This window comes from Pelmatolapia mariae, linkage group LG3_W, assembly GCF_036321145.2.
Source record: "Pelmatolapia mariae isolate MD_Pm_ZW linkage group LG3_W, Pm_UMD_F_2, whole genome shotgun sequence".
Lineage (NCBI taxonomy): Eukaryota > Metazoa > Chordata > Actinopteri > Cichliformes > Cichlidae > Pelmatolapia > Pelmatolapia mariae.
In genome coordinates, this window is record NC_086229.1 from 21,941,481 (window position 1) to 21,965,215 (window position 23,735).

Sequence of the window (23,735 nt, forward strand, 5' to 3'; positions counted from 1 at the left end):
AATTTGCGCGCTGCCGATAGCCTCACTGTGATTGGTGCGTGACGAAGCTGCGCGCGCTCTGCGGAAATATAAGCGAGGCTTTAAGCCGGTCTGGCCACATTTCCTCTTAGTCTCGATACTACGACGAAAAGAAGCTGTCAAAATGAGTGGGCGCGGAAAGACCGGAGGCAAAGCCAGAGCTAAGGCCAAGACCCGCTCATCCCGTGCCGGGCTTCAGTTCCCCGTGGGTCGTGTCCACAGACTGCTGCGCAAAGGCAACTATGCTGAGCGTGTGGGAGCGGGCGCCCCCGTTTACCTGGCAGCTGTGCTCGAGTACCTGACCGCTGAGATCCTGGAGCTGGCTGGCAACGCAGCCCGCGACAACAAGAAGACTCGCATCATCCCACGTCACCTGCAGCTGGCTGTGCGCAACGACGAGGAGCTCAACAAGCTCCTGGGGGGAGTCACCATCGCTCAGGGTGGTGTGCTGCCCAACATCCAGGCCGTGCTGCTGCCCAAGAAGACCGAGAAGCCCGCCAAGGCCAAGTAAACGCAAAGCGCTCGGCTTCACCAAAAGCAAAGGCTCTTTTAAGAGCCACACACTTCTCTCTGAGCAAACATCCTTCTTGCTGTTACGGTGTCAATAAGAACTTGTGTACTATGCAGTATAGTGTATGCATCTTAATTTACCTTTACACGTTTATTTATACTGTTTCACAGTGAGGGACTCAAATGCACCTTTAAAAATATTTGACTGCTTAGCAGAGTGTTTACTTTCGTTCTTGTCATCAGGCAACAATTGACATTAAGATTTAACATCAACTCCAGACATTAAAACAAGAAGCAAACGCCTGCAGTCTCTCTCACCATATAATCAAGGCTTTCATCTTGTCCAACTTCATATCTTAATTTCAGGTAAATTCAAAGTTCATGATGTGGCAAAACCAAACCTTTTCAAACTCAACAGGAAATCATAACAAGAACATGAGAGGGACAGGTGGAGTTCTTTGGTGCTTCAGGAACTATCCAGGTACAGAGGGAGGAAAATGTGGAGCTGTTTGCGACGTGTTCAGCACTGCTGCTGAATTTGGGAAATTGTGTGTCTATTGTGAGTAGAATAAAACGATTACAATAGAGCTTGCTTGGATAATAGGGGGTGGCTGGAAATGATTCCTAACTGTGGGCTTTGTTAGAATGATTTTGTCAACCCCTGCTTAAAGGACAATAGTGGATTTGTGTTTTCAAAGCATTTCATGTGACCTTAACTCTCAAGAATGAGATTAAGTTCTTGAACCCTGACCTCTGACGTGCCAAATCAGTTGGTTCAGCTATAAACTCTGGTGTGTAACTGTATAGTGTGAATAATGTATTGACAGTGAGGGTCTGCCTGTTATAAAACGAGTAAAAGCTGCCTCAGCCAGATAAACAGGAAGCCACAGTTACTAGCCTGGGAAGAGGACAGCCCCCCCAGACTGAACAATAGAATATTGCATTTAATAGAATTAAATAGAATAATAGAATAAAATATTTAAAAATGTAGGTGATAACTTTTAAAGGTGTATTTCGTGCATGATAGTGTCTCATAGAAAAATGAGAAGTGGTGTGACGTCTTGTATTACGAAGGTCTGATTGTAAATATTGAGTTGTTAATAGTTGTATTGTCTTTTTGTGGAGTTGTCGACTTGTGACGACAGCACTAATGTGCATCACGACACTAATACAAGTTGTAATGAGGACAATGGAGACAATAATAAGGACATGATTGTGAATGATGAGTGGTGAGGAAGGGGCTCTTGTGTGTTGCTGTGGTGGCTCTGAGAAGAGCCGTTGTTGAGTGTGAGACTGGTGGCAGCTCACTTCTTCTTGGCTGCTGTGGCGGCCTTCTTGACTTTGGGCTTGGCGGCCTTCTTGGCGGGGGACTTCCTTGCTGCGGGAGCCTTCTTGAGCACCTTCTTGGGGCTTTTGGGCGCTTTCTTGGGCGCCGCTGCGGGCTTCTTGGCCTTCTTGGGCGACTTCTTAGCAGCTGCTGCCGGTTTCTTGGCTTTGGCCGCGGCGGGCTTCTTGGCTTTAGGAGCGGCTTTCTTTGCGGGCTTCTTGGCTTTGCTCTCAGTAGCCTTCTTGTTCATCTTGAAGGATCCGGAGGCTCCGGTGCCCTTGGTCTGCACCAGAGTGCCCTTCGCCACCAGGCTCTTGATGGCGGTCTTGACGCGGGCCTTGTTCTTGTCCACATCGTAGCCTCCGGCAGCCAGAGCCTTCTTGAGAGCGGCTGCGGACACGCCGCTGCGCTCCTTGGAAGCGGCCACGGTTTTCACAATCAGCTCGCCCACGCTGGGGCCGACCTTCTTGGGCTTGGAAGTCGCTGTCTTCTTCTTCTTGGCCGCCTTGGCCGGGGCGGCAGCAGGTGCGGGAGCTTCCTCGGACATTTTCCTCTTTCGTGTCTGATCGAGATTCAACGAGATTCGCGGTACAGTGATGGAAGCGCCACGCTGCACTTAAACGCACCATGAGAACCGTGGAGAGTGAAGGCAGCGCGCGCAGCTCTCGCGTGTGCTTCATTTTGTGTTTCGTGTCTCGGGATCAAAGAGCTCAAAGTGAGCGTGAGAGCAGCACTGCAGGTCGACAGTGGAGCAGTCCACAGCGGGCTTGTCTCGTCGTGCAGGCCTTGTGTCGGGCTCTCGTGCTCTCGGTCCGTGGAGCTCCCAAAGCTCAGTGACTCGGTGCGGAGCTCTTGCACTCTTTTCTCTGCTAAAACCGATGGAGCCGCAGCAGAGCTCCGTAAAAAGCCTTTTCCAGCTGATACACATGTTTGTTCACGCACTCCGAGTTAAAAGCAGCATCTGGTGAGCGCAGCTGTGGGACAAAGTGACGCCGCGAGCTCCCAGCAAACACACAGATGCTGCTGGAGGCCCACGGAGCAGCGAGACTTCTGTGAGAGCTGCTCACTTCTAACCAAAGCACAGTTTCACTCACATTGTTGTACATCAGAAGCTTCATTAGTGACCTTACTGCAGCTCTACAATAAGCAACAGCAGTGAATGAAGACGTGAATACACACATCCACAAACTGATCACTAAGTATCTCTATGTGTAATACTCAATACCTGCTAAAAACATCCAGCCATCTCACTGTTAAACGTTCTTAGTAGAACATTATTTTATCATTTTATTTATAGTAATATTGTAATTATTTATTTGATCCTGCTCTGCCCATGTTGGTGAATTTCCCAGCTCTGGGACTAATAAAGCTCATCTCATGTCCTGGACAGCGACCTCAGTTTAATCTAGTGTCTTTAGTTATGCCCAGTATATCTGTGATTCTTCCACCTACTGAAAAATATGTAACCACAGATTTCTGTCCATGATAAGTGAAATGCTGAACAGTCACAGGAGTGGGTTTAGTGAGAGACTGAGAACCAAAATTCACCTCTGAACACCACAGGAAATCATTCCTACCGACATCCTGTACAACTCCTCCATCTTATGCTTACTACTTACTACAATAGTTACATCATAAAGGCAGATAGAAAGGGCAAGGTGGCTACGGAGCCATCAAATTAGGAATTAGCTTTGATGGAAATTCCTCTTTGGTCATTGCCAGGAAAGCTTGAACGACACAGCAGGGCCTGTCTGTGGCATAGGCAGTATAGGCAAATGCTAAAGGTGTCACCCATCCAGTGGCACAAGTGGGGGGAGGGGAAAAATGTATTAACTAAGAAAGTAACGATACTAATTCATACCTTTCTTAGTATTTTGGCATCAAGTCAGCCAATTTTGGCTCTCCAATAGTCCAACAAACCACCCCTTTATGTATCATAGTTAGTCCAGTTGTGTGTTTGTAAAGTGAAAGTGCACATCAAGTCAGGTGGGTTTGTCATTTCAACCATGTGCAGTACAGTACACAGTGAAGCGAGAGCATGGTGCTGCATATAACAGACACAGGACCACAAAAATTGCACGTATGGAGAAACTGCAACAAAACAAATACAGACTAAAACGATACAGACACAAGAGTGCAATAGAAAGCTGTAACATGAATGATGACACCAGTTTTCTGTGTCACAGCATTTTAGTGTAATTACTCAATTTTGCATATCAGGAACAATAGAAAAAGTACGCTTGGAGCTGTAACACAAGTGTCGAATACAAAGTCGCATTAATTCTGCGTTTGTAGTCAGTTTGTCTTTCCACAATCTGAAGCGCAGGAACACATTTCAGTCGTCTCGGTCAGTGCAGCGGATTAATACCACCCAGCGACACAAAGCTCCACATCCGCGATTCAAGTAGTTAGCAACATAGTAACTCTGTTGAACAGTAGGAAGTGTGCTCGTTAGTTTAGTGTGTGGCTCTGAAAAGAGCCGTTGTGTTGACGTTTGTTAGCCAATCTTTTTATTTGGAGCTCGTGTACTTGGTGACGGCCTTGGTGCCCTCAGACACGGCGTGCTTGGCCAGCTCACCGGGGAGGAGCAGGCGCACTGCGGTCTGGATCTCCCTGGAGGTGATGGTGGAGCGTTTGTTGTAGTGGGCCAGGCGAGATGCCTCGGCAGCGATGCGCTCGAATATGTCGTTGACAAACGAGTTCATGATGCTCATGGCCTTGGAGGAGATGCCGGTGTCGGGGTGGACCTGCTTCAGTACCTTGTACACGTAGATGGCGTAGCTCTCCTTCCTGGTCTTTCTCTTCTTCTTGCCGCCCTTGCCGGCGGTCTTGGTCACGGCTTTCTTGGAGCCCTTCTTGGGCGCGGACTTGGCGGGTTCAGGCATTTTCTCTCCTCGATACTCTGCAGCAACGAATGAGCTCCGTGACTGAGAGAAGCGCTTTTTATACAGGCTGTATGCTAATACCGCTGCGCAGGCCCTCGGATCTCATTGGTGGAGCCGCACAGTGGGCCGGACGTTGTGTTGGAGGGAGTTTGTGAACTGTGCTGAAACAGGCGCGCATCTAACAAAGACAGTGGACTGTGTGATTGTGTCCTCGTTTGCTGAGACAGTCATTTGTTCTAAATGAGCAGTAAATTTATTTCCAACTAAGCAAATCGCTTTGGCTCAGATTGAAGTTACATTTCATAACCTTTGGGACGAGTACAACCAGTATGAATCATAAACGCCTCAGGCATGTCCATGAGCAGGTTGTTTAAGTTGACAATCACACTAAGGAAGAGCTTTAAAAAGCTGAGCATAGCCTGTTGCTACGTGACAGTACACTGTTACTTCATGGCTGCAGAATGTCAGTGAAAAACAGTGAAGCCAGCAGCAGTAAATAGTTTATTGCATTACAGTGAAATCAGAAATCACATCATCACTTGGTTAGCTTTGTAAAAAAATGATGATCGATGGATTAAAGAGAGAGAGAGAAGAAAAAGAGGAGATAAAGTACAGCAGCTGGTGTCTGCTCGTCTTTCCACTCACATTCTGCACTCTAACAAACACATGACTGAGCTGAGAGAACAGCAGTTCAGTGAGGGGGGGGGGTTATGATGAAAGGTGATGAGTTTTTATTAACATATGCTAGCATTTACACTTTGAAGCTAGCCGCAGGTTACATTAAATATAAATTCTAAAACTGAATACATTTCATAGTGTTAACCATTTTAAGCCCAACAAGTCCACCAGCTTATCTTTACACCCTTACATGCTGCAGGGCCATTCACATGTTTTCTGTAATTGAAAAGTTTAATTATGTGTCCATTAACAAAATAAGTTATAAACTACATTTATATAAAACATGTGCATAAATAATTCATATTAGAAAATATAAAGCCTGCATATTTATAAAGAAATGGCTTTGACGTTGCCACTCCATCGGATGTCTTTAGATCCGCCCCTGCTGTAGTAGTGCCATAAATTAGGTAAAACAGAAATACTGAGCTGGACTTCAGTGGCTGAGGACCATGAGAAGATTAAAAGGACGCGATAAAACCATAATGCCTACACAAACCAATTTGTTTACACTCCACGGGTGAATGCGCCGGTGATGGTCCTTTTAACAACTGATCCTAGAGCAAACACTCCAAAACAAGATGCCCATACGGCACTCTCTGTGGCAACTGGAGCAAATCCTCAAAGGACGAGCAAAAACCAGCGGAGGCAGCAGTTTTTGCTCCACTTGGCGGGGCCGAAACTCGCCGATGAGTGGAAGTTCTGCATGGCAGCGATCAAGTCATAGAAATAACAAATTAGCTTTAGCTTCTAGTTTTGTAATTTGCCGTTGATGGCAAAATGGCGCAAATGCTGCTTAGCCCAGAATTGAAAGAAAGTTATATCCAACTGAAGGAATGCAGCTGCCCTTTGCACAACAGCTGGAAATAAGGAATCGGCCAGTCTGCAAACAGCGCCGCAAACAAGCCACTAAAACACTTACTAAACAAATTAAGTGGATAAAGGATGGCAAGCACACAGTCTGACTGTAACTTTGTTGAGTCGGATCAAAATCGCCTGGGTCATCCCAAAACTGCACTGACGCCCGATTCCCACGATCAGAAATGCTGAAGGAGCAATCAATGAGGAAATGAACCCCGCGTGTCCTTATACAGCAGACGCAGAAAGAGAGAGAAATAGAAAGAAAGAAAGGTGGTGGGTGAGCTCCTTTCACTCATATCAGCAGAGAGAGAGCGGCACACTGAGTGACCTCTGTAAAATGTTTCAATAAAAACACTCAAGGAGGAAGTAAACCTCGAGGAGGTTTTAGCTCAGACTTCCTCTGTTTTGTAGTTTTTCTACTTTCAAAAGAAAATGTCATTTGCAGCATCAGGTGACGTCAACATCTCTGTAACCTGCTGCTCTAATACTGCACCGCCATAAAGAAAATATTTATACTATCAAAAGAAATGTTCATCCAGGTTGTGATGAGTTTTTTCTTTTCCCTTTTTTATTCTCACTGATGCTTCAGCTGTGAATATCTCATAAACAACAGGCAGCAGGTTCACTATGACCCAAACTCCAGATGCAGTAAAACATCATGTTAGTGTTACAGGATACAAACTCCACAGCAGTGGAAAGTTAAAGAAAGTTCATTCATGGTTCAAAGCGCTGCTTCTCATAGTGATGAGGCGGAAAGAAGGCAATGCAAGCTGAATAGAAGAAGAACTGCTTTCTTTTGATGAGATTCACAGTTTGACCTACAGGTCAGAGTGTTTTTCCTGATTATGAGTTGAAAAATGCCATTTACAAAGATCTGACAACAACTTTGATGAGCTGCATTTTAGTTGGTACCAGTGTCAGAGTCTCCATCAGCTGTTTAGTTTTAGAAGGTACATTTGGATCAACTCAGGCTAAGAAAGTGTTTCTGGATCCAGAAACTGTGTAAAAAGCAGAATTTATGTTTAAATGTAAAACAGCATCATCATTAATCAGTGGTGGACTGCCCAATGATCTGTGATGTTTAAACAAACAGGTGTGATCAGGTGCAGCTGTCAGTGGATGTCCACTGTGCTTATTCTACATGTTCAAGGCCCGGCTGTAGGTCTGGCAGGCTTGTTTTCTCCACCTACTTGGTTTTTGTGTTGCTCCACCGCTCTCTGGTTGCTTTCTGCCCCTCTGGGGATTCCCTGGGTGGATCTTCTGGACACTGGTGCAGACTTATATGCATGTTTCTAATATAGCACACTGGTGTTCTCGGCTTCTTGGTCTTTGCTATTGTTTGCGAACAAACTGGGGCTTCTTGGCCCATGAGTTCTCATCACGTCATCACCACTCTTTGTTGATATGACATGTGAGCTCAGTAGAAAACAGAAAAAAATAAATTTACACACTGGGCAGATTTCTTGTGATAGTAATCCTTTTACATTCATGTCACAAGAAGAGAGACAGTACAACTCACACAAGTTAGCTAGAAATTGAAAAAAAGCACAATGCAAGCTTAAACATGCCAGTTTAAAGGTATGATCCTCTTTGAAAGCTCTCCACTCTGTGAATTAGGAAACAAGAGCAAACACATCTGAATCAGACCTGACATGAAAATACAGCAGCCTGCTGTGCTCAGCCATCTGCCTCAGGAAATGATCTTAGATGTTTGTATGAACAGTCACAAAAGTGCAGTATCTTTGTGGTAGTATAAAATGTTCTTTAAATAAACTGACTTCCTCAAAATGATCTGCTTATCTCACAGATCACTTGCAGAGAACCACTGTCCAATGACTCAGTAAAGCTGAAACCACACTTAATAAAGCTACATGATTTTAGTGCTTCTAAGATTTTAAATGTCACTCCTGTCGATACAAACGGCTGCTTGGACACTTTCAGCTGCCATGATATGAGTTCAGCTTGTGTCCCATCATTTGGACAAATACCTGCTGTATCTTCACTCTCTCTGGCTTTTTCAGAAATTAAGGGTCATGGGGGGAAGTTGTACTTTGGGTCATTCTGACAGTCAGACAGAGAACAGCTGTGCCAAAGTCAATTGTGAGGCACCTCCTCAACTCCATATTCAACAAGAAGCATTATTCAAAATTCAGAAACTCCTCCAGTTTTAGTTACAAAGTAAACAAGTTCCTCAAATCGAACAAGGATTAGGACGTTTTTTTATGGCCCCTGCATATTCCTAACCTAACTGTGATATAGCACTGATATTTGTAACCTCGGATTGATTACGACTCAGTAAGAATAACTTCAGTTACAAATAAACAAACAAAAAAACTCAAAATGAAACGAGGAGTTTTATTAGCTATAGTAAAACTCAGGAAAGCTCTCAAATAAAATTAATTTACCAGAAGCATGAACGATTTTTTTCTGCTTTATGTTCCCCTTTGATCATAAAGCTGCATCAGCAGTATTTCAAGGTCAACAAAGTCAAATTTAATCTGAAACTTTGTTCATTCACAATCACAGCATCAAAGATGTTTCATGATGAACAAGCTGCATACAGGTAGATTAATGATGTTGATGTTTGTACACATGTACATTGTATCATCGCATCACTATCCTCATTAGCATGTTTTGTGTGTAACTGAACAAATATAAGGAAGTGAAAAAAGGGAACAACTAACTAAGCAGTTTTCTTATAATCTGACAGACGGAGCGAAGTGTTCGACGCTGTTCTTCTGAAGTTTAGCAACTTTTCTTTCAGGATCAAAACCAGAATGAAAATCCTCCATTTTCTCTTCTTCTGCTTCTTGTCAGGTGAGGACTGATTACCTCATTGTCTCTTTCATGCTGCTCTTTATTCATTTTTTTTTTTTCCTTTTTAAGGGAACTTTTCAAAATGCACATATTTGCATTTGATATTCATCTTGTTGTTATTGTTATTATTATCTGACAGATGCAGCTGTGCTCGTCAAGGCAAAACACAATATCTGGTCTGCAGCTGAAGGAGGGAATGCTACACTTAACTGCCACTTAACTTTGTCTGGAAGCACAAAGTTCTTCTGTAAGGAAAAATGTGAGCGAGCAGAAGATATCCTTATTAAAACAGATGGAAGCACAGCTCAGAGTGGGAGATTCAGCATGAATTATAAAGATGGATCTTCAGGAAGAGGAATTGTGTCTTTGACCTTCACACACATGATCAAGTCTGACTCAGGAATGTACAGGTGTGCTTTTGGAAAATCTTCTGTTCCAGAATCATACTCAGACTTTGAGGTCAGAGTTTCAAATGGTGAGTTAGTACTAAAAGTCACTTCAGTCCAAAGTGTAGAGTATGTGTATGTTTCTGTGCCTGTGTTTTAGCCCAAGTATGTCATGGCTAGTGTTTTTGAAACAGACGCAGGGAGAGGTTTTGCAGGTGAACAAAAAGCAAGCCTTTATTTGGCTCGTGGCAAGAGATAAATGTGAAAACTAAGAAAAACTTCAAAATACCGTGTTAACTTTGACAACTATGAAAAACTGTGATAACTATGACCAATTATGGTAACTGTGGCAAGAATAACAGGTGACCCAACAATGAAACACAGAAAACAGAGGACTTAAATACACAGAAGGTGATCAGGGGAAGTGGGAACACATGGGAAGACAGCTGACTGAAATGAGCATAATGACACCACGGGAGAAATGAACCTAAAACATAAGGAACCAGGAACACAAGACTCTTAAGTAAAACAGGAAACATGTGAAGATGACATGAGCAACATGAAAACTAATGCAAACGATCCAGGCTAAACTGAACTCAAGGCAAACAAATCAATAATCCAAACTCAACATTATCTCCCAAAAATTACAAAAGACAACAAAAAGAACAGAAAACACTGGGTCAGGGACATAGCCCTCCACAAAGTACTTGCACCTACAAGCATCACATTATCAGATGTGTCTTGGTTTTAACAGCAAAACCCTCCTGAGTTAACATCTCCGGTCAAGAATAATGGAAGCAAGAAGTTTGCTCTGTTTGCAAAAATTGAATGGTGGCTAAACGTTTGATATTATGGGAAATTTAAATTATAGCAGATGAAAGGTCACCCATCTGTACTTCAAAATCTTCATTATGTTAATGTAATATTTTGAATGGCTTCATTAAATATGCTAATGTTATTGTAGAGTAGTCACTGATCCTGCAGGGGGTCAGGTCTGTGTTTTTGAGATTTTACTGATTTTATATGAAACTCAAAATATCAATAATGATGCTTACATGCTACAGGAAATGTGACACAACAGCTTACAGGAAGTACAGACTAATTCATGTTCTTCTATTTCACAGATCTGGATAAAAACTCTGGTTTTACTCGCACAGAAACTGACGGAGAAACAGTCACATTGGCATGTGTCGATAGTCCATCTGGACAGAGGAAGTTCTTTTGTAAGAATCAGTGTAAGAATGAAGGGGAGATCCTAATTGACACAAGCAATAACAAAGCTGTGAGTGGCAGATACAGCATTGAATACAAAGCAGGATCTACATTTGGACTGTATGCGACCATCACACAGCTGACCAAGTCAGACACAGGAGGGTACAGGTGTGGTTATGGAAACCCTCTGTCTCCAGATTCATACCACAGTCCCAGTCTTGTTGTCATTGGTAAGTAGGATGGTAAGAAATATGTGATTTGACACTTAAAAAAACAATAGCATGCTTTGTCAGTAGGATAAAACTGTGTGTGTGTGTGTGTGTGTGTGTGTGTGTGTGTGTGTGTGTGTGTGTGTGTGTGTGTGTGTGTGTGTGTGTGTGTGACTGAAATGCCTTATCTTTTGTTATTTTGAATAACACCTTAAATTATTTAAGTTCTAATGAGTTGCCTGTATCCTGCAGTACAACCTGAGCAGGAGAGGTGTGACTCATAACTGTATGAATAAACATTTGCAAAAGTGCAGACATCCCTATGATAAATCTTTTTTGGGGGAGGTTGTTCTTTTAAGTTGCCTCTGTTTTTCCAACAATGTCTGTTCATATATATAAAATCATAGCCAACCAGCTGAGGGCAACTGCACTTACGTGTTACAGTCAAGTTACAGTTAACGTTGTGTTGGTGACGGCATTGTGTTAAACTGACAGACAAAACCTGATTTACAAGTGTCTCAAATGTGGCTTGAAAAAATTATGAATCAAACTAAATTACAAAAAATCAGACCGTTATCAATTCTAGCCTAAAAGCATGATGGTGTTATATTCTGAACAGAGTTTTATTTGTGATAGTCAAGCTATGATTGATTGCTAATTGTATTTTTAATTATTTTTAATGTACAAGACACTGCAGAATGTAACGTTTTTTAAGGAAAACAATATAATCATGTGCCAAACAACCATCTGTCACACCAACATCCAACCTCACTTTTTTAATGTGCAGTAAAATTTTCCACTTTAATGTTTTGAAGAGTCTGAGTTCATCAGGTGATGTGGATTGATGCTGAGATTGAGTGAGAGGCTGAACATGACTTTCTAATCTGCTTTAAAGATTTCATTATAATGTTAATGATGCATTTTTTGTTTGATAAATGTTTGTGATAAATATCACTACTGATATTTTTCAATTTGTGTATTGTTCACAGGTTTAAATCCACCTACTTCGACACCACAAGCAACAACTAAAACAACACAAACACCAACAACAACAACAACAACAGCACAGAGTCAGAGTTTCACTCCAAGGATTTCTTCGTCTTCATCAGATTGTCCTGACTCCTCCTTGGGTCTGGTTGTGTGTGTGTCTCTGATTGGTGTTTTACTGATGGCTGTTTTCATCCTGATCATCTACATTTATAAGACAAGGAGGAACACTGCACTGAACATCAGGGAGAATACAGATGACGAAAACATGGAGGTGAGTTTCTGTCACTTATTTGGTTTCTGTTTATCAGGTTTCAGTGTTTAATCAGTGTGGTGTTCTCAATGAAGTGTAGTGAAAAAGAAACATTTTCCACTGAATAACAAAGGGACAGAAACATGTTTTATTCTTGTTCTAGTTCTTCTTGTTCTTATTAAGTTGTTCTGCATGTGCATGTTTTACTTCCCAGACAAATATGAGTTCACCAACATTTTAAGGTCATATCTAAATATGTGAAAGCACATTTAGTCCTTTCAGTATTCTGCTCTGGAGACAAACTGCTGTACTTCTCATTTAGCATGAAACTGATAATGTGTTTGAAACCTCAGCTTTTATGTTGTTGATGTTTTATTTTCAGTTGTCTGACACGTATGAGAACTGGGGTCCACCCTCCAAACATTAAGGCAGTGAGGACCAGGATCACGTCTACTCTGCTTTGTAAAAGGCAGAAGTCTGAAAATGCTAAAATACTAATCTGATGCTTTTTTTCTGCTTGGGCAAGTTTTTTCTTTATCCATAAATCTGACTGAATGAAACATTCATGTACCACATTTCACTAGCTGGGCCCACGTCCTCATTTATGTTTGACAGCTGTCAAGAAATTCATTCTAAAAGACACTTCTTCAGCTAAGAGTCAGAGAGTAGAAAGACACACGCTGCAGTTTTTACTTGCAAGGGCAGTCACAGAGCGCTCAAACCAGAGTGGGGGCCCTGTGATGTTCTTGCACTTGTCTTTATTTATATACAAAAATAATACAACAGTGAATACGTCTATTCATAGAACGAGGAATGTTAGTGCATATGTATGTGTGTATGCAGGTGTATGTGTGTGTGTGTGATTCTGAGGGACGCGGCCCCTCTTCTTGTTAGGGAGCGCAGATAAAAGTGTCCAGCTCTCCTCTTCCTGGTAGGAGTGAAACTGCTTGTTCAGCTATTATCGCTGTGGGAAAGAATTTATGAAACAGAAACAAGTCTTGTAGAGGACAACAGTCTAAGTCATCAAAAGGTCAACATACAGTATTCTATCACATGTAAACTTATAAGTTTACATGTGAAAGAACTTAACTTATATCATCTAACTTATATCATTAAAAGCCTATACTGACTACTAAGTACAATTTTCCATTGACAACAGCGGTAAAAGTGAATGGTAAAAGGTAATAGGTAAAAGTGAATGCTTTGACATGAATTGAGCTGCGGTTTGGGGAAGGCCTCGAAGGGGACTGACAGATCCTCATGTACTAAATAGAAGCGAAGAAGTTAAAGAAAGGACAAGGAGGAAGGGAAGGTGGGGCACGTAAACGAGAATGATCGGCTTGCAGAACTAGGGGAACCTATATACAGTAGATGACAGCCGGAAGGAGAGTGTTTGGAGGCGTGGTCCTGCTCCTGAAATTCCGATACATAATCTCCAATTAATAATAATGCAAAGTCTGTAACTGTACTAAGATTTTTAATTGCTGGAAATCAGGAAGTGTCCCTTATGTTTTTCATTTTTATTGACATATTTAGCATTTCACATATATTTAGCATGGTATTGAAAAAGCTTCAGTATGCAATCTAAGCTTTGTAACACTGAGAACATGCTTATTATGCTGCATTATAAACAATTGAAGAAGAGATCAGTGGAAATATGTTTTATTGGCAGAAACAGAAAACCAAAAGCTTTTTTCTAACATGCAATAAAATAGTTCAAAAGCTGGCCAAAAATATGTAAGTTGAGCCTTAAGAAATTTACCTCTCCTCATCCTCACCATCACCCTCAGAGCAGCTTCTTCCTGTTCTTTACTGTGGTGGTGAGGGAGGCTGTCAAACTAAAGAAGAAGGCTTTGGTTGGTCTGAAGCAGCAGACGGCCAAAGTGTGTGTCCGCCAGAGTGCGTTGCTTCTTTTGATTAAATCATTCGTTAAATGTTTACAAGCATTTGGATTTTTATAACAACATGTCAGATTCAGGACAAACTTTTTCTGCATATAAATAAAGTTTGATTCAACTTTAACAACATTAGGAAATAATAGAGTCACATTTGTGTTTACAGAGATAAAACATGTTTTATTTAGTTTAGTTTGAATCATTTTCTATCACTGGAAGTTCATAGAAAATCTAAATCATTTGATAACAGCTTCTCATCAAAGAAATGATCTGTGTGAACAGATTCAGAGTTAAATACAGGAAATAAATAGAACAGGTACAAACAGTGTATCACAGTAATATAGTGACTTATGAGTTTTATAGAGGAGGAGCATCACAGCAGCAACAGCTTCACCAAATGTACAAAGTAACATTTAAAGAATGTCACAGAAATACAGTGAAACCCCGGCTTACAAAGACCCCATTTAACGAAAAATTCAAGTTACGAAGGCACTTAACAGCAATATTTCTGCCCGTGGTACAGCAAAATATGGAACACCAGGACTGCCATAATTAATTAATTAAATACACCATTAAATAATTAATAAATGTGGCAATAATTAATTAAATGTGGCAATAATTAATTAAAATTGGAAATAATTAATTATATAAATAAATATGACACATTTAATTAATTAATAACACATTTAAATAATTAAGAACACATTTAAATAATTAAGAACACATTTAAATAAAAATTTAAATTATTGACAGTTTTAATTAATTATTTAATGATTTATTTATTTAATTCATTATGGCACTTTTGTCCCCTTCATGTCTCAACTTGAAATAATTTAATCTGTCAGTCTCACCCATCAAACTTAGTGGGCGGGGTTAACGCTGCCACTGCAGCTTCTCTAGCATTTGATTGGTTGCCGTGCAAAGTAAGTCAAGACAGGTCGATCCTAGATAATTAATTGCTTGTGTGGACTTGAGGCAGCCAGGTATCCCAGAATGCATTTCAAATCACAGTCAGCAATGGTGGTGGTGTAGTTTTAAAATACCCCATTTTTCTGTCACCAACTACACTTTTAATAGTGTTTTAGCTGCGAATGTCTTGGCGTAATTTTCACGTCTGGCCACGTTGTCAACATAGAACATGTTTGCGTGTCCGGTACTTTCCCTTTGACCTTTTGATCTTTCCGGAAGTGAGAAGCGCAACGAATTGCATCCAGATGCGTGAGGATATTTAAAAAAATATATATTATATATTATATTATATTATTATAAATATTATTATATTATATATTATATTTTGTCCAGCTCCTCTTAGACTCAGGTTAAGTGAGAGAAAGAGTTTTTTTTTTTTCTTTTCCATTTTTAGAGGTACTTTCACACCAGGGTAACGGGTTTACTCATTAGCAGAAACGCTCAATAAACAAAAACAAGAATATAACCATAAAAGAATATTACAGTGAGATGAGGAAAACAGCCTTGTTTTACGCACACTGCGGGTCAAGAAGGAGTCAGACAACCGAACATCTGTGCAAAGAATTGTTTATGTTCATCCTGAGAGGGAGGGTGGAGCTTGGAGGAGGCAAATTTAAATCGGGAGCTGACAAGACTGAAGTTGCTCTGTTGGTTCCTGATTCTAGCTACACCGAGTTCTTTTGATTCCTCAGAGGCATCCGATGGAAGACAAAACACTGCTCAGTAGACCATTTAACACTTTATTACTTCTAGACGGGAGATGCATCCTGCATGACACGCTGCCGCGGATCTCAAAATGGTGGTATTACAGAAGCTCTCTCATTCTAGTCTAAACAACAGTGTCTCAGTAACTTTCCACTAGAGATGGTCCCCTCTTATATACATTTTCCCAGGCAAGTGTGAGCGAGAGTCTGCAGCTTTCTACTTCACAAGGACATGTAGTCTAATGCATTTATTTTTAAGGGCTGTGTCCACTTAATACTACACTGTATAACTTTAAACACTTATTAATAAAAAAGCATAGCATTATTGAGGCACTGAAAAATAATTTATTCCCAACAACGCCCATGACGTAAACTTCTGACCACGTTTATTTAAATACTGTCTTGAAAAAGCGAGCAAATGTAGGTCAGCTGCTCTTTGTAACTTCCAGATAACCTGTTAATGTCAGCTACTACTGCAGTCATCCTGTTACTTCTACTCAGACTGTGTTATCTTGTAATATTGTATATACGTCAAAGGTTAAACTGGCTTTAGGGACTGACTTGTTTTTAGAACTGGCCTTAAGTGGCCTTTAGAGGCATTACAGTTTTTTTTTGGTTGTTGGTTGTTGGCTTAATTTTTTCCAATTCTTAATTTTCAATCAAATTTGACCCTCGGAAACTAATCTCAGATTAAAAAGAACAAAACAAAACAAAACACATTACTGTTTAGTTGCGGTGAACAGTAACCACTTACCTCAACTTTGATGTGTTTTTTTTCTCAGCTATTTATTCTTAAAAGAAATAATCATTTTACAAGGACAGATATGGACAGTTTCAACACGATGCACAATGCAGAGTACATGAATGAAAGGTAGGAATTTCTCCTCTCTATACTTATACTCAATGAGCTCATCACAAACGAATGTCAAGTTATCATCTCCATACTGTTTGTATGTGTGTGTGTGTGGATTTATCCAACTTTTCAAGTTTGTAATTTCATTCGCTAAAGTACTCAGGTGTACAAGATGGAAAACAAATTTATTCTGACAAAATGCAGACCATAAGTTGAACAACTTCGGAATCAGATCCAGGATCACAAAAAAACAGTAACACTTGGCTCCAAACAGACACTGTCAGCAGAGAAGAAAACTGTTCACAGCCTTTAAAACAAACAGTACTAGAATCCACCTGCTGGAGGCGCTGTGAGCTCACTGGACCAAATCAAACTGAACGCACAGATTGAAATACTCCTTTACTTACCATGTACTTTCCTCTTTCTTCAATCCTCGGCATATCAGATTATTATTTTCATCCTATTCTTATTTTCAAACATGCATTTTTCATTTATTTACTGATTTTTAATTATTTAGGTTAAATGAATCCAAACAGTCACTTTTAAATACTCGTCACCATTTTCAGTGCAGTGTGCTGGTTCAGTCAGTATCTCTGCACTTTCAGGGATTATTAACATTTTCCCTTCAAAGCTGTGTTTTAAATAAATTGGTTTGTATCGTCCAGTTAATCATTTCGCTGTTTTTGAACATGTCTGATCATTTGCTCGCGTCTGTTGAGCAGTTGCTTTTGCAAAGCAGCTTTTTCAGTGGATGAAGACAGTGTGTTCATGTTTAGCCTCCATCACCAGCTTACTCCAACGAGCTCTGGCAAATGCAGCAGCTGCAAAGTAACCACACATGGGCCTATAGTAGCTGTTAATCCATCTCTCCCTCGTCCACCAGCAGCAGCTACCACAGCCATGTGCCTTTAAACATACTTTTTAACTAGTTTTTAACATACTTTTTAATTAGTATGCAAACAGCTACCAAACAGCCATCATAATTCATCATACAATGAGAACAGGACAAATCAACAATTGACAATGACTAATTAATATTAAAATCTGTAACATAATGTATTGTTTGGAGTTTAGTCTGTTACTGTTGCTATTTTTACCATTTATTTTTGGAGCAACTGTAACCCACATAATTTCCTTAGGGATCAATAAAGTATTCTGAATTTGATTGTTTCAGGATGACCTGCCATTATCCAATCACACATCTGCTTACCTGTATCTTTTGCTCGTTTCTCCTCCTCTTCTTTTCTCTTTTTTCTAAACTGAGCACCTGATGGCTTTGAACTTTTCTTGTCCATCTTCCATTGGTTTTAATTTTGCACTCCAGTATGAACACCCATCCCTCAACCCGAGGATCACCACAACATAACCTAACACACCTACACCTTAGTTCACAGATTCACTTTGTCTAAGGTGCATTTCTGGCATTTCACACAACCCAGGATTCAAATCATGAATACATAATGGGCTTGGATTTACAACATTATGAATGAAATGTGCTCTATTTGGAAGCAGCAGGGCCCTCCCCTTTCGACGGGTTGTGTGTGAGACTTTAAATCATCAAACTGTAAATTTTAAATTGTTATTGATCCCTTTACCCCTGGTCCTAAAGTGTATATTTATTTTCTTACTCTTCTTATATTTATTGTTTGTTTACTTGCACTGCTGTAACTGGAGCCTCGTCGTCTCGTCTCTCTATATACTGGACTGTATGTAGCGGAGATGACAATAAAGTTTACTTTGACTTCAGCAGCGAGCAGGCGCACCGAGGGCTCTCGCGCTCACTTTTCACGTATAGAATTTCGAAAAAACATCGGTGCAAATTATAAGTCTGTATCATGATGTCTGGTGTTTTCGTGTTTGTTGGTTTGTTTTCGTGTTGTTTTATTTTGCGAGTTGGTTATTAGACGCTCCAGCCGGTCAGAGAATCCCCCGCCGCCCCGCTCTCTCCTCCCTGTGCCGCAAGCAGAGGGCGCCCTTACTCCCAGCAAATGGGCGATAGAAAACCGATCGGTGCCTATGCCATTCCCAATATGCGCTGGCTGACGTCGGGGCAGCATGAGTACGAGCATTTTTTTTTTTTTTTTTTTTTTTTTTTGCCGATGCCCGTGATGCCGCCCCCCACCACGATGCCGCCCCGGGCAACCGCCCGTGTCGCCCGTATCTAAAACCGCTACTGACAGGACGCCATTATTAACTTTAACCTTCTTCTGACAGTGGAAGCTTCCAGTGTGGCCTTAAATCTGCATCATCAAAGTACACAGCAAACTTGGCTGAAATATTCTCTGGAATGCTGTAAGTCAGGGCTTCTGCCCTCAGGTGTGTGAGGAGTTATCTCAGATCAAGGAGTGCCCTGATGCCACTAACCTGAGGAAATCCCTGGGTATTCCCCAGGGAACCTCTGTCAGGTATGCAGAGTATCTGCCAGCAGCAGTCAGGGCTTGTTTGCAAACTGAGTCTATTTGAGTTTTGTGGAGGTGGAAAGATTTACTTGTTCAGCTCTTCGCTGAACAATGAAAGCAGTCAAACAAGTAAAGACACAGTATGAGTTTACATATTCAAAATCATTCTTTCTTGGGTTTAAATCTTTATAATCATTCAAAAGCCTCCCATTATTAATATTTATACTAAAAATATATCCTGCATCATAGTACATGTTCAGGTACGAGGAGAGTGGCAGAAATGACGGTTTGCTAAAAGTGTTCACATCAAGTTAATGTCCTCAAATGTGTCTCTAACAGTGATGGGAATAACGGTGTTACAAGTAACGGCGTTACTAACGCCCCTTGAAAAAGGGGCAAAAGGGAAATGGCTGCAAATAACTTTGTGGTTTGCAAACTTGTGCATATGATTTTAAAATTGACAATTTATATTTGCATTTAAAGTTATGAAATATGATTCATTAAACATGTTTGTGGTTGTTACAGTAAAAATATAACTTTTTCTACTCGGATTTTATGTTTTTTGTCTGATTTTAGATCAATACATTATGTCAAAATGAAAACATAACTGTACATAACAAAACTGGACCCCAGAGGGTTACACTTTTTTTTTTAACCGTAGAACACTATCGCTATAAATAGTAACACGATCACTAATGCCGGGTGATTTTTACCCGATATAATATAACCAATAAAAAGTAATCAAATATATCAAAATATGACAACACATTTACTTTCAACTGTGCCATGTCTAACAAAATGGAAAAAAAAACCTCCTAAAACAAAATAATGACTCTGGAAAGCTGGTCTTTGGTCCAGCCATTCCTGGGACATTTGAGACTTCCCTGGTGAAGGCAGGCTCCCTGACACGCAAACAGCTGCAGGAGGAAGAAATCATGTAAATGTATTTGCTCGGGTGTAAATCACCCAACGATAGTGTTCTAGGGTTAAAGTAACGCAATAGTTACTTTATAATTAATTAATTACTTTTAGAATCTTGTAACTCAGTAACTTTTTTGACAAAGTAACTAGTAACTATAATTAATTAGTTTTTCAAAGTAACTTGCCCGACACTGGTCTGTAACCTGTGGACACACTATGTCACACAAACATATCACAGAGCTGAAGAAGGACACTACAAACACCGGATATGAAAGGTTTCCCTGCAGACATGAGACGAGATAAAGAGGAGAGGCCAGGGGCAGGCAGAGCTGCTACTCCTCTTTGCTGCTCCTCCTCCTCTCTTGTTATATAAGGTGCATTCAGTCATGCTAGAAAAGCTGGTGTGTTGGAGCAAACAATGATGGATCCACTGTTTGGACAACATGAGCAACGAGCAGCTGAAAGCAGAGATACCTTTAGTAAGTATTTTATTTTCTACTATCTTGTTTTTTTTCCTGGTTATCAGTTTAAAGGATTATTTAAGTGCAGTTCATTAAAACAGTCCTGTGATTATCATCACATATACTGATAGGCGGATGCAGATAAAGTAAGAGTTTTCTAATTGTGTAAGCTCAGCACAGAACACAGGTGTCGTTTCTGACCTGTGATTGGATGAACAGTCTTCAGCTCACATCTGAAGTCTTGCACTGTCCGCCCCCATAATGACATCACCGAGTAACGTAGAAGCAGAGTGTGTTTTGGAGCTGCAGGTACATTTCTGTTTGCTTCCACTTTAACTAATTTCACACATTGAATGTGATGATGAATCATAACTGATGTGTTTTGGTCAATAAAAATTTTCACACCCATCTGAGTTTTTCCTCGAGATCAGAAGCTCCAACTGTGAGCGAGAATGAACTTTTTAATCAGTTGGATTTCACTTTGGCCTTAAAGGCTCATTCTGGTATTTAACTGTTTATAAGCTGTCCTCTTTCATGGAAGGAACAAATTTGGCGAGCAACCCAGTGAGCATCTACTTTTTCCTCTGAAGAAATGAAGACATCTTATTTTTATGCAACTGGAAGCATTCAATATAACAGTAATGAGCAGTGCTGGGACTCTTTCGCTCTAAGCTTTGTCCCACCCAGGTTTTCCAGTATTTGTTTTCCTACACAGACAGCATCATGGTTTGAGATTTACTGCCAGATAAGAGTAGATCTTTCTGGTCTGTCTGTGCGACTTGTCGAGGCAAAGTTTAGAGCTGCAGTTCACCTGAGTTATGTGTTATGTGAGTCCACATACTAACCATCAAACGGAAACCATCAAACCAACCATCAAACTGAAAGGAGAAACAAACAAACAAAAACCAATGTACATATTTTTTTAAATACAAAACAGAGCCTCTGATCTTTTTTGATCATGTTTTAATGCTGAGGATTAAGATGGATAAAAAATATCCATTTTAAGAGTTGGTTTGTTTTTATACATGTTGGAATGACACACATCATAGAAAACAAGCTATAGAAACAGAAATAATTGTACAAATAAAAGTAAAAATATTTTAAAATGGTTTCTTACTGCCCAATGCCCAATTCAAAACAACATGTGGCGCCACCTTGTGACAGAAAATAAAATCAGCAGCTTTGAAGACTATAAAAATATTTTCAGAGTAAATGAAAGTGCAGGTTTTTCTTCTGGTTTTACTTCATGTAGTTTTGGTCAGTCAGTGTAATAATCAGGATCACGAACAGGATTACATCCATCAGACTGTAGATTTTCCTTCTTCTAGCTGTACTGACTGACCTTTGACCTCATGTGTTGATGACTCTTCACCTCTGTCTCCTCTCACAGGGAGAAGATGATCTGCAGGATCCTGCTGCTCATCATCCTCACCTCATGTGTCTCTGGTTAGTTTACAGCTTCACTTTATGAACTCCAATTAAAGCTCAACAACAGATTTGTTCCAGTTCTCAGTGTGTCTGCTCCTCTCTTTCCCTCTCTGTCTCCTCAACAGGATCATTTGTAGTCAATGTGACACAGACCTCCTATCAGGCAGAGGAGAACCACAACATCACACTGGAGTGGACGTTCACCACCAAACCTGACAGATCCTGGATCTACATTTTCATCATCTGTTACCTGATAAATGCTGATAAAGATTTAGTCCTGTATCATGTTCATGAAGGTGTTGAGGTGTCAGAGTCTCAGGATGAAAAGTTTTCAGGACGAGTCCAGAGTGACAAAGAGAAGGACGAATCGGACTTCAACTGTCCAGACTCAGGACTGATGACTCGGGTCTGTACAGATGTGAAGTGAAGACAAATCATGGCAGCAGCTTTCAAGATTCTAAACTCAGCGTCACTGGTAAGTTGATGTCGTGAAATTTTAAAAGTGAGTCTCATATTTTAGTTAAACTTTAGGATAATAAACTTTGCTGAATAGGTTTTATGAACTTTTGGGATAAAAGAATATTTTCTGTCCTTTCCTGCAGCTGCTGATGAGCCCAAACATCAAACTCCAACAGTGAACCCACAGACAGAGAGTCGAGGAAGGATCGGCCTCTATGCTGCACTCACACTGACAGCAGCTGCTGCAGCTCTGCTCATCACACTGAGTTTAAAAAGCAAAGTCCTGAGACTTTAACTGTGGATGCTGATAATTACAATATGCAGTTTTCTACTTTTCCTAATGTTACTGTTTATAAAGTGAACATATTGTAAATAAATCTTTATTTATATGATAGAAGTTTTGACTCTTCTGTGTGTGTATCTGTTATGTTTTAACCTTTCTTAATATATAGCACTTTGGTGTACCTTTGGTTTTAAATGTGCTATATAAATAAAGCTGTATTGTATTGTATGAGTGTTTTTATCACAGAGCCAGAAAATCTATGAGAGTAACACAAAGTATAATCTAATAAATAATATTGATACTGTGACTCCACAAGGCTCATCAAAGGCAGCACGAGAGTTCATCATTTAAAATGAATCAAACACTTCAATCTAAAAACTCAGAACAAACTGAAGTGAAAATTAAAATGATCTTATGTTCCTCAAAACCAAATGAAGAATTTTTCTGATAAAACATTCAAAGCTGTAACATAACATTAAAACATTTCCAGCTGGTTTTTATGTTATGTGGTGGATTTTTGTGTGACATGTATACCTATGTAACTATATATCTGCACTCAACATATATATTTTAACTTTCACGTGGTTTATTAAGGTGAGGTGTTAAGGTATTAAGATTTAATAATTAGGATTAATGTGTGACCTTTGACCGTGTCATGACCTATTGTAAAAAGTCAAAGGCCAGTCAGAGTCCTGACTGGCCTTTGGCCAAGACCTTGGCCGCTACCTGACCCCTGCAGCTGTGTTTGGACGGGTGGGAAAGTTACCCAGCAGCAGGGGGCAGGGATACTGGTCCCTATATATTAGGGAACCAGAGGACACCCCAGCACTTTTTCCCCCTCTGCTGTTCCTCTCTGTCCGTCTTTGTGTTGCTCTGCTGCCTGTGCTTTAGGCTGTATATGGAAAGTAACTATTGCGTTACTTTAAAAAATGTTTAAATATGTAAAACAACTTGGATCCAGTCTTAATCAAAGTTACTAAAATAATAAAAAGTAAATAACTAAACATACTTGAACGTACTAAAACATATATGCAACTCTCTGTTATAAAACTAAATATATAATTGAAGTAAATAGGCACTTAACAGAAGGAACTAACAGTAAACATTAATATATGTATACAAACTATTCAAACGTTACTGTGATAATATGACAACACCAATCAAGTAATATTTTATAATTGTAGAGATAATTATTTTTTTAATTTGTAATAAATAATATAGAA

General features: G+C 40.2%; 3 protein-coding genes across 3 annotated transcripts; 1 reads left to right on the forward strand and 2 right to left on the reverse strand.

Moving 5' to 3' along the window:
• Window positions 1–142: 142 nt before the first annotated feature.
• Window positions 143–22,544, forward strand: LOC134624279 (histone H2A-like). Its single transcript, XM_063469239.1, has 2 exons — window positions 143–525; window positions 22,373–22,544. Exons 1-2 carry the CDS (start codon window positions 143–145, stop codon window positions 22,377–22,379), a joined length of 390 nt encoding a protein of 129 aa, XP_063325309.1. The 3' UTR covers window positions 22,380–22,544.
• On the reverse strand, window positions 1,833–2,402 carry LOC134616297 (histone H1-like). The gene has a single exon (XM_063461052.1). It carries the CDS (start codon window positions 2,400–2,402, stop codon window positions 1,833–1,835), a length of 570 nt encoding a protein of 189 aa, XP_063317122.1.
• On the reverse strand, window positions 4,062–4,749 carry LOC134616306 (histone H2B 1/2). Its single transcript, XM_063461063.1, has one exon. It carries the CDS (start codon window positions 4,738–4,740, stop codon window positions 4,366–4,368), a length of 375 nt encoding a protein of 124 aa, XP_063317133.1. The 5' UTR covers window positions 4,741–4,749; the 3' UTR covers window positions 4,062–4,365.
• Window positions 22,545–23,735: the final 1,191 nt, after the last annotated feature.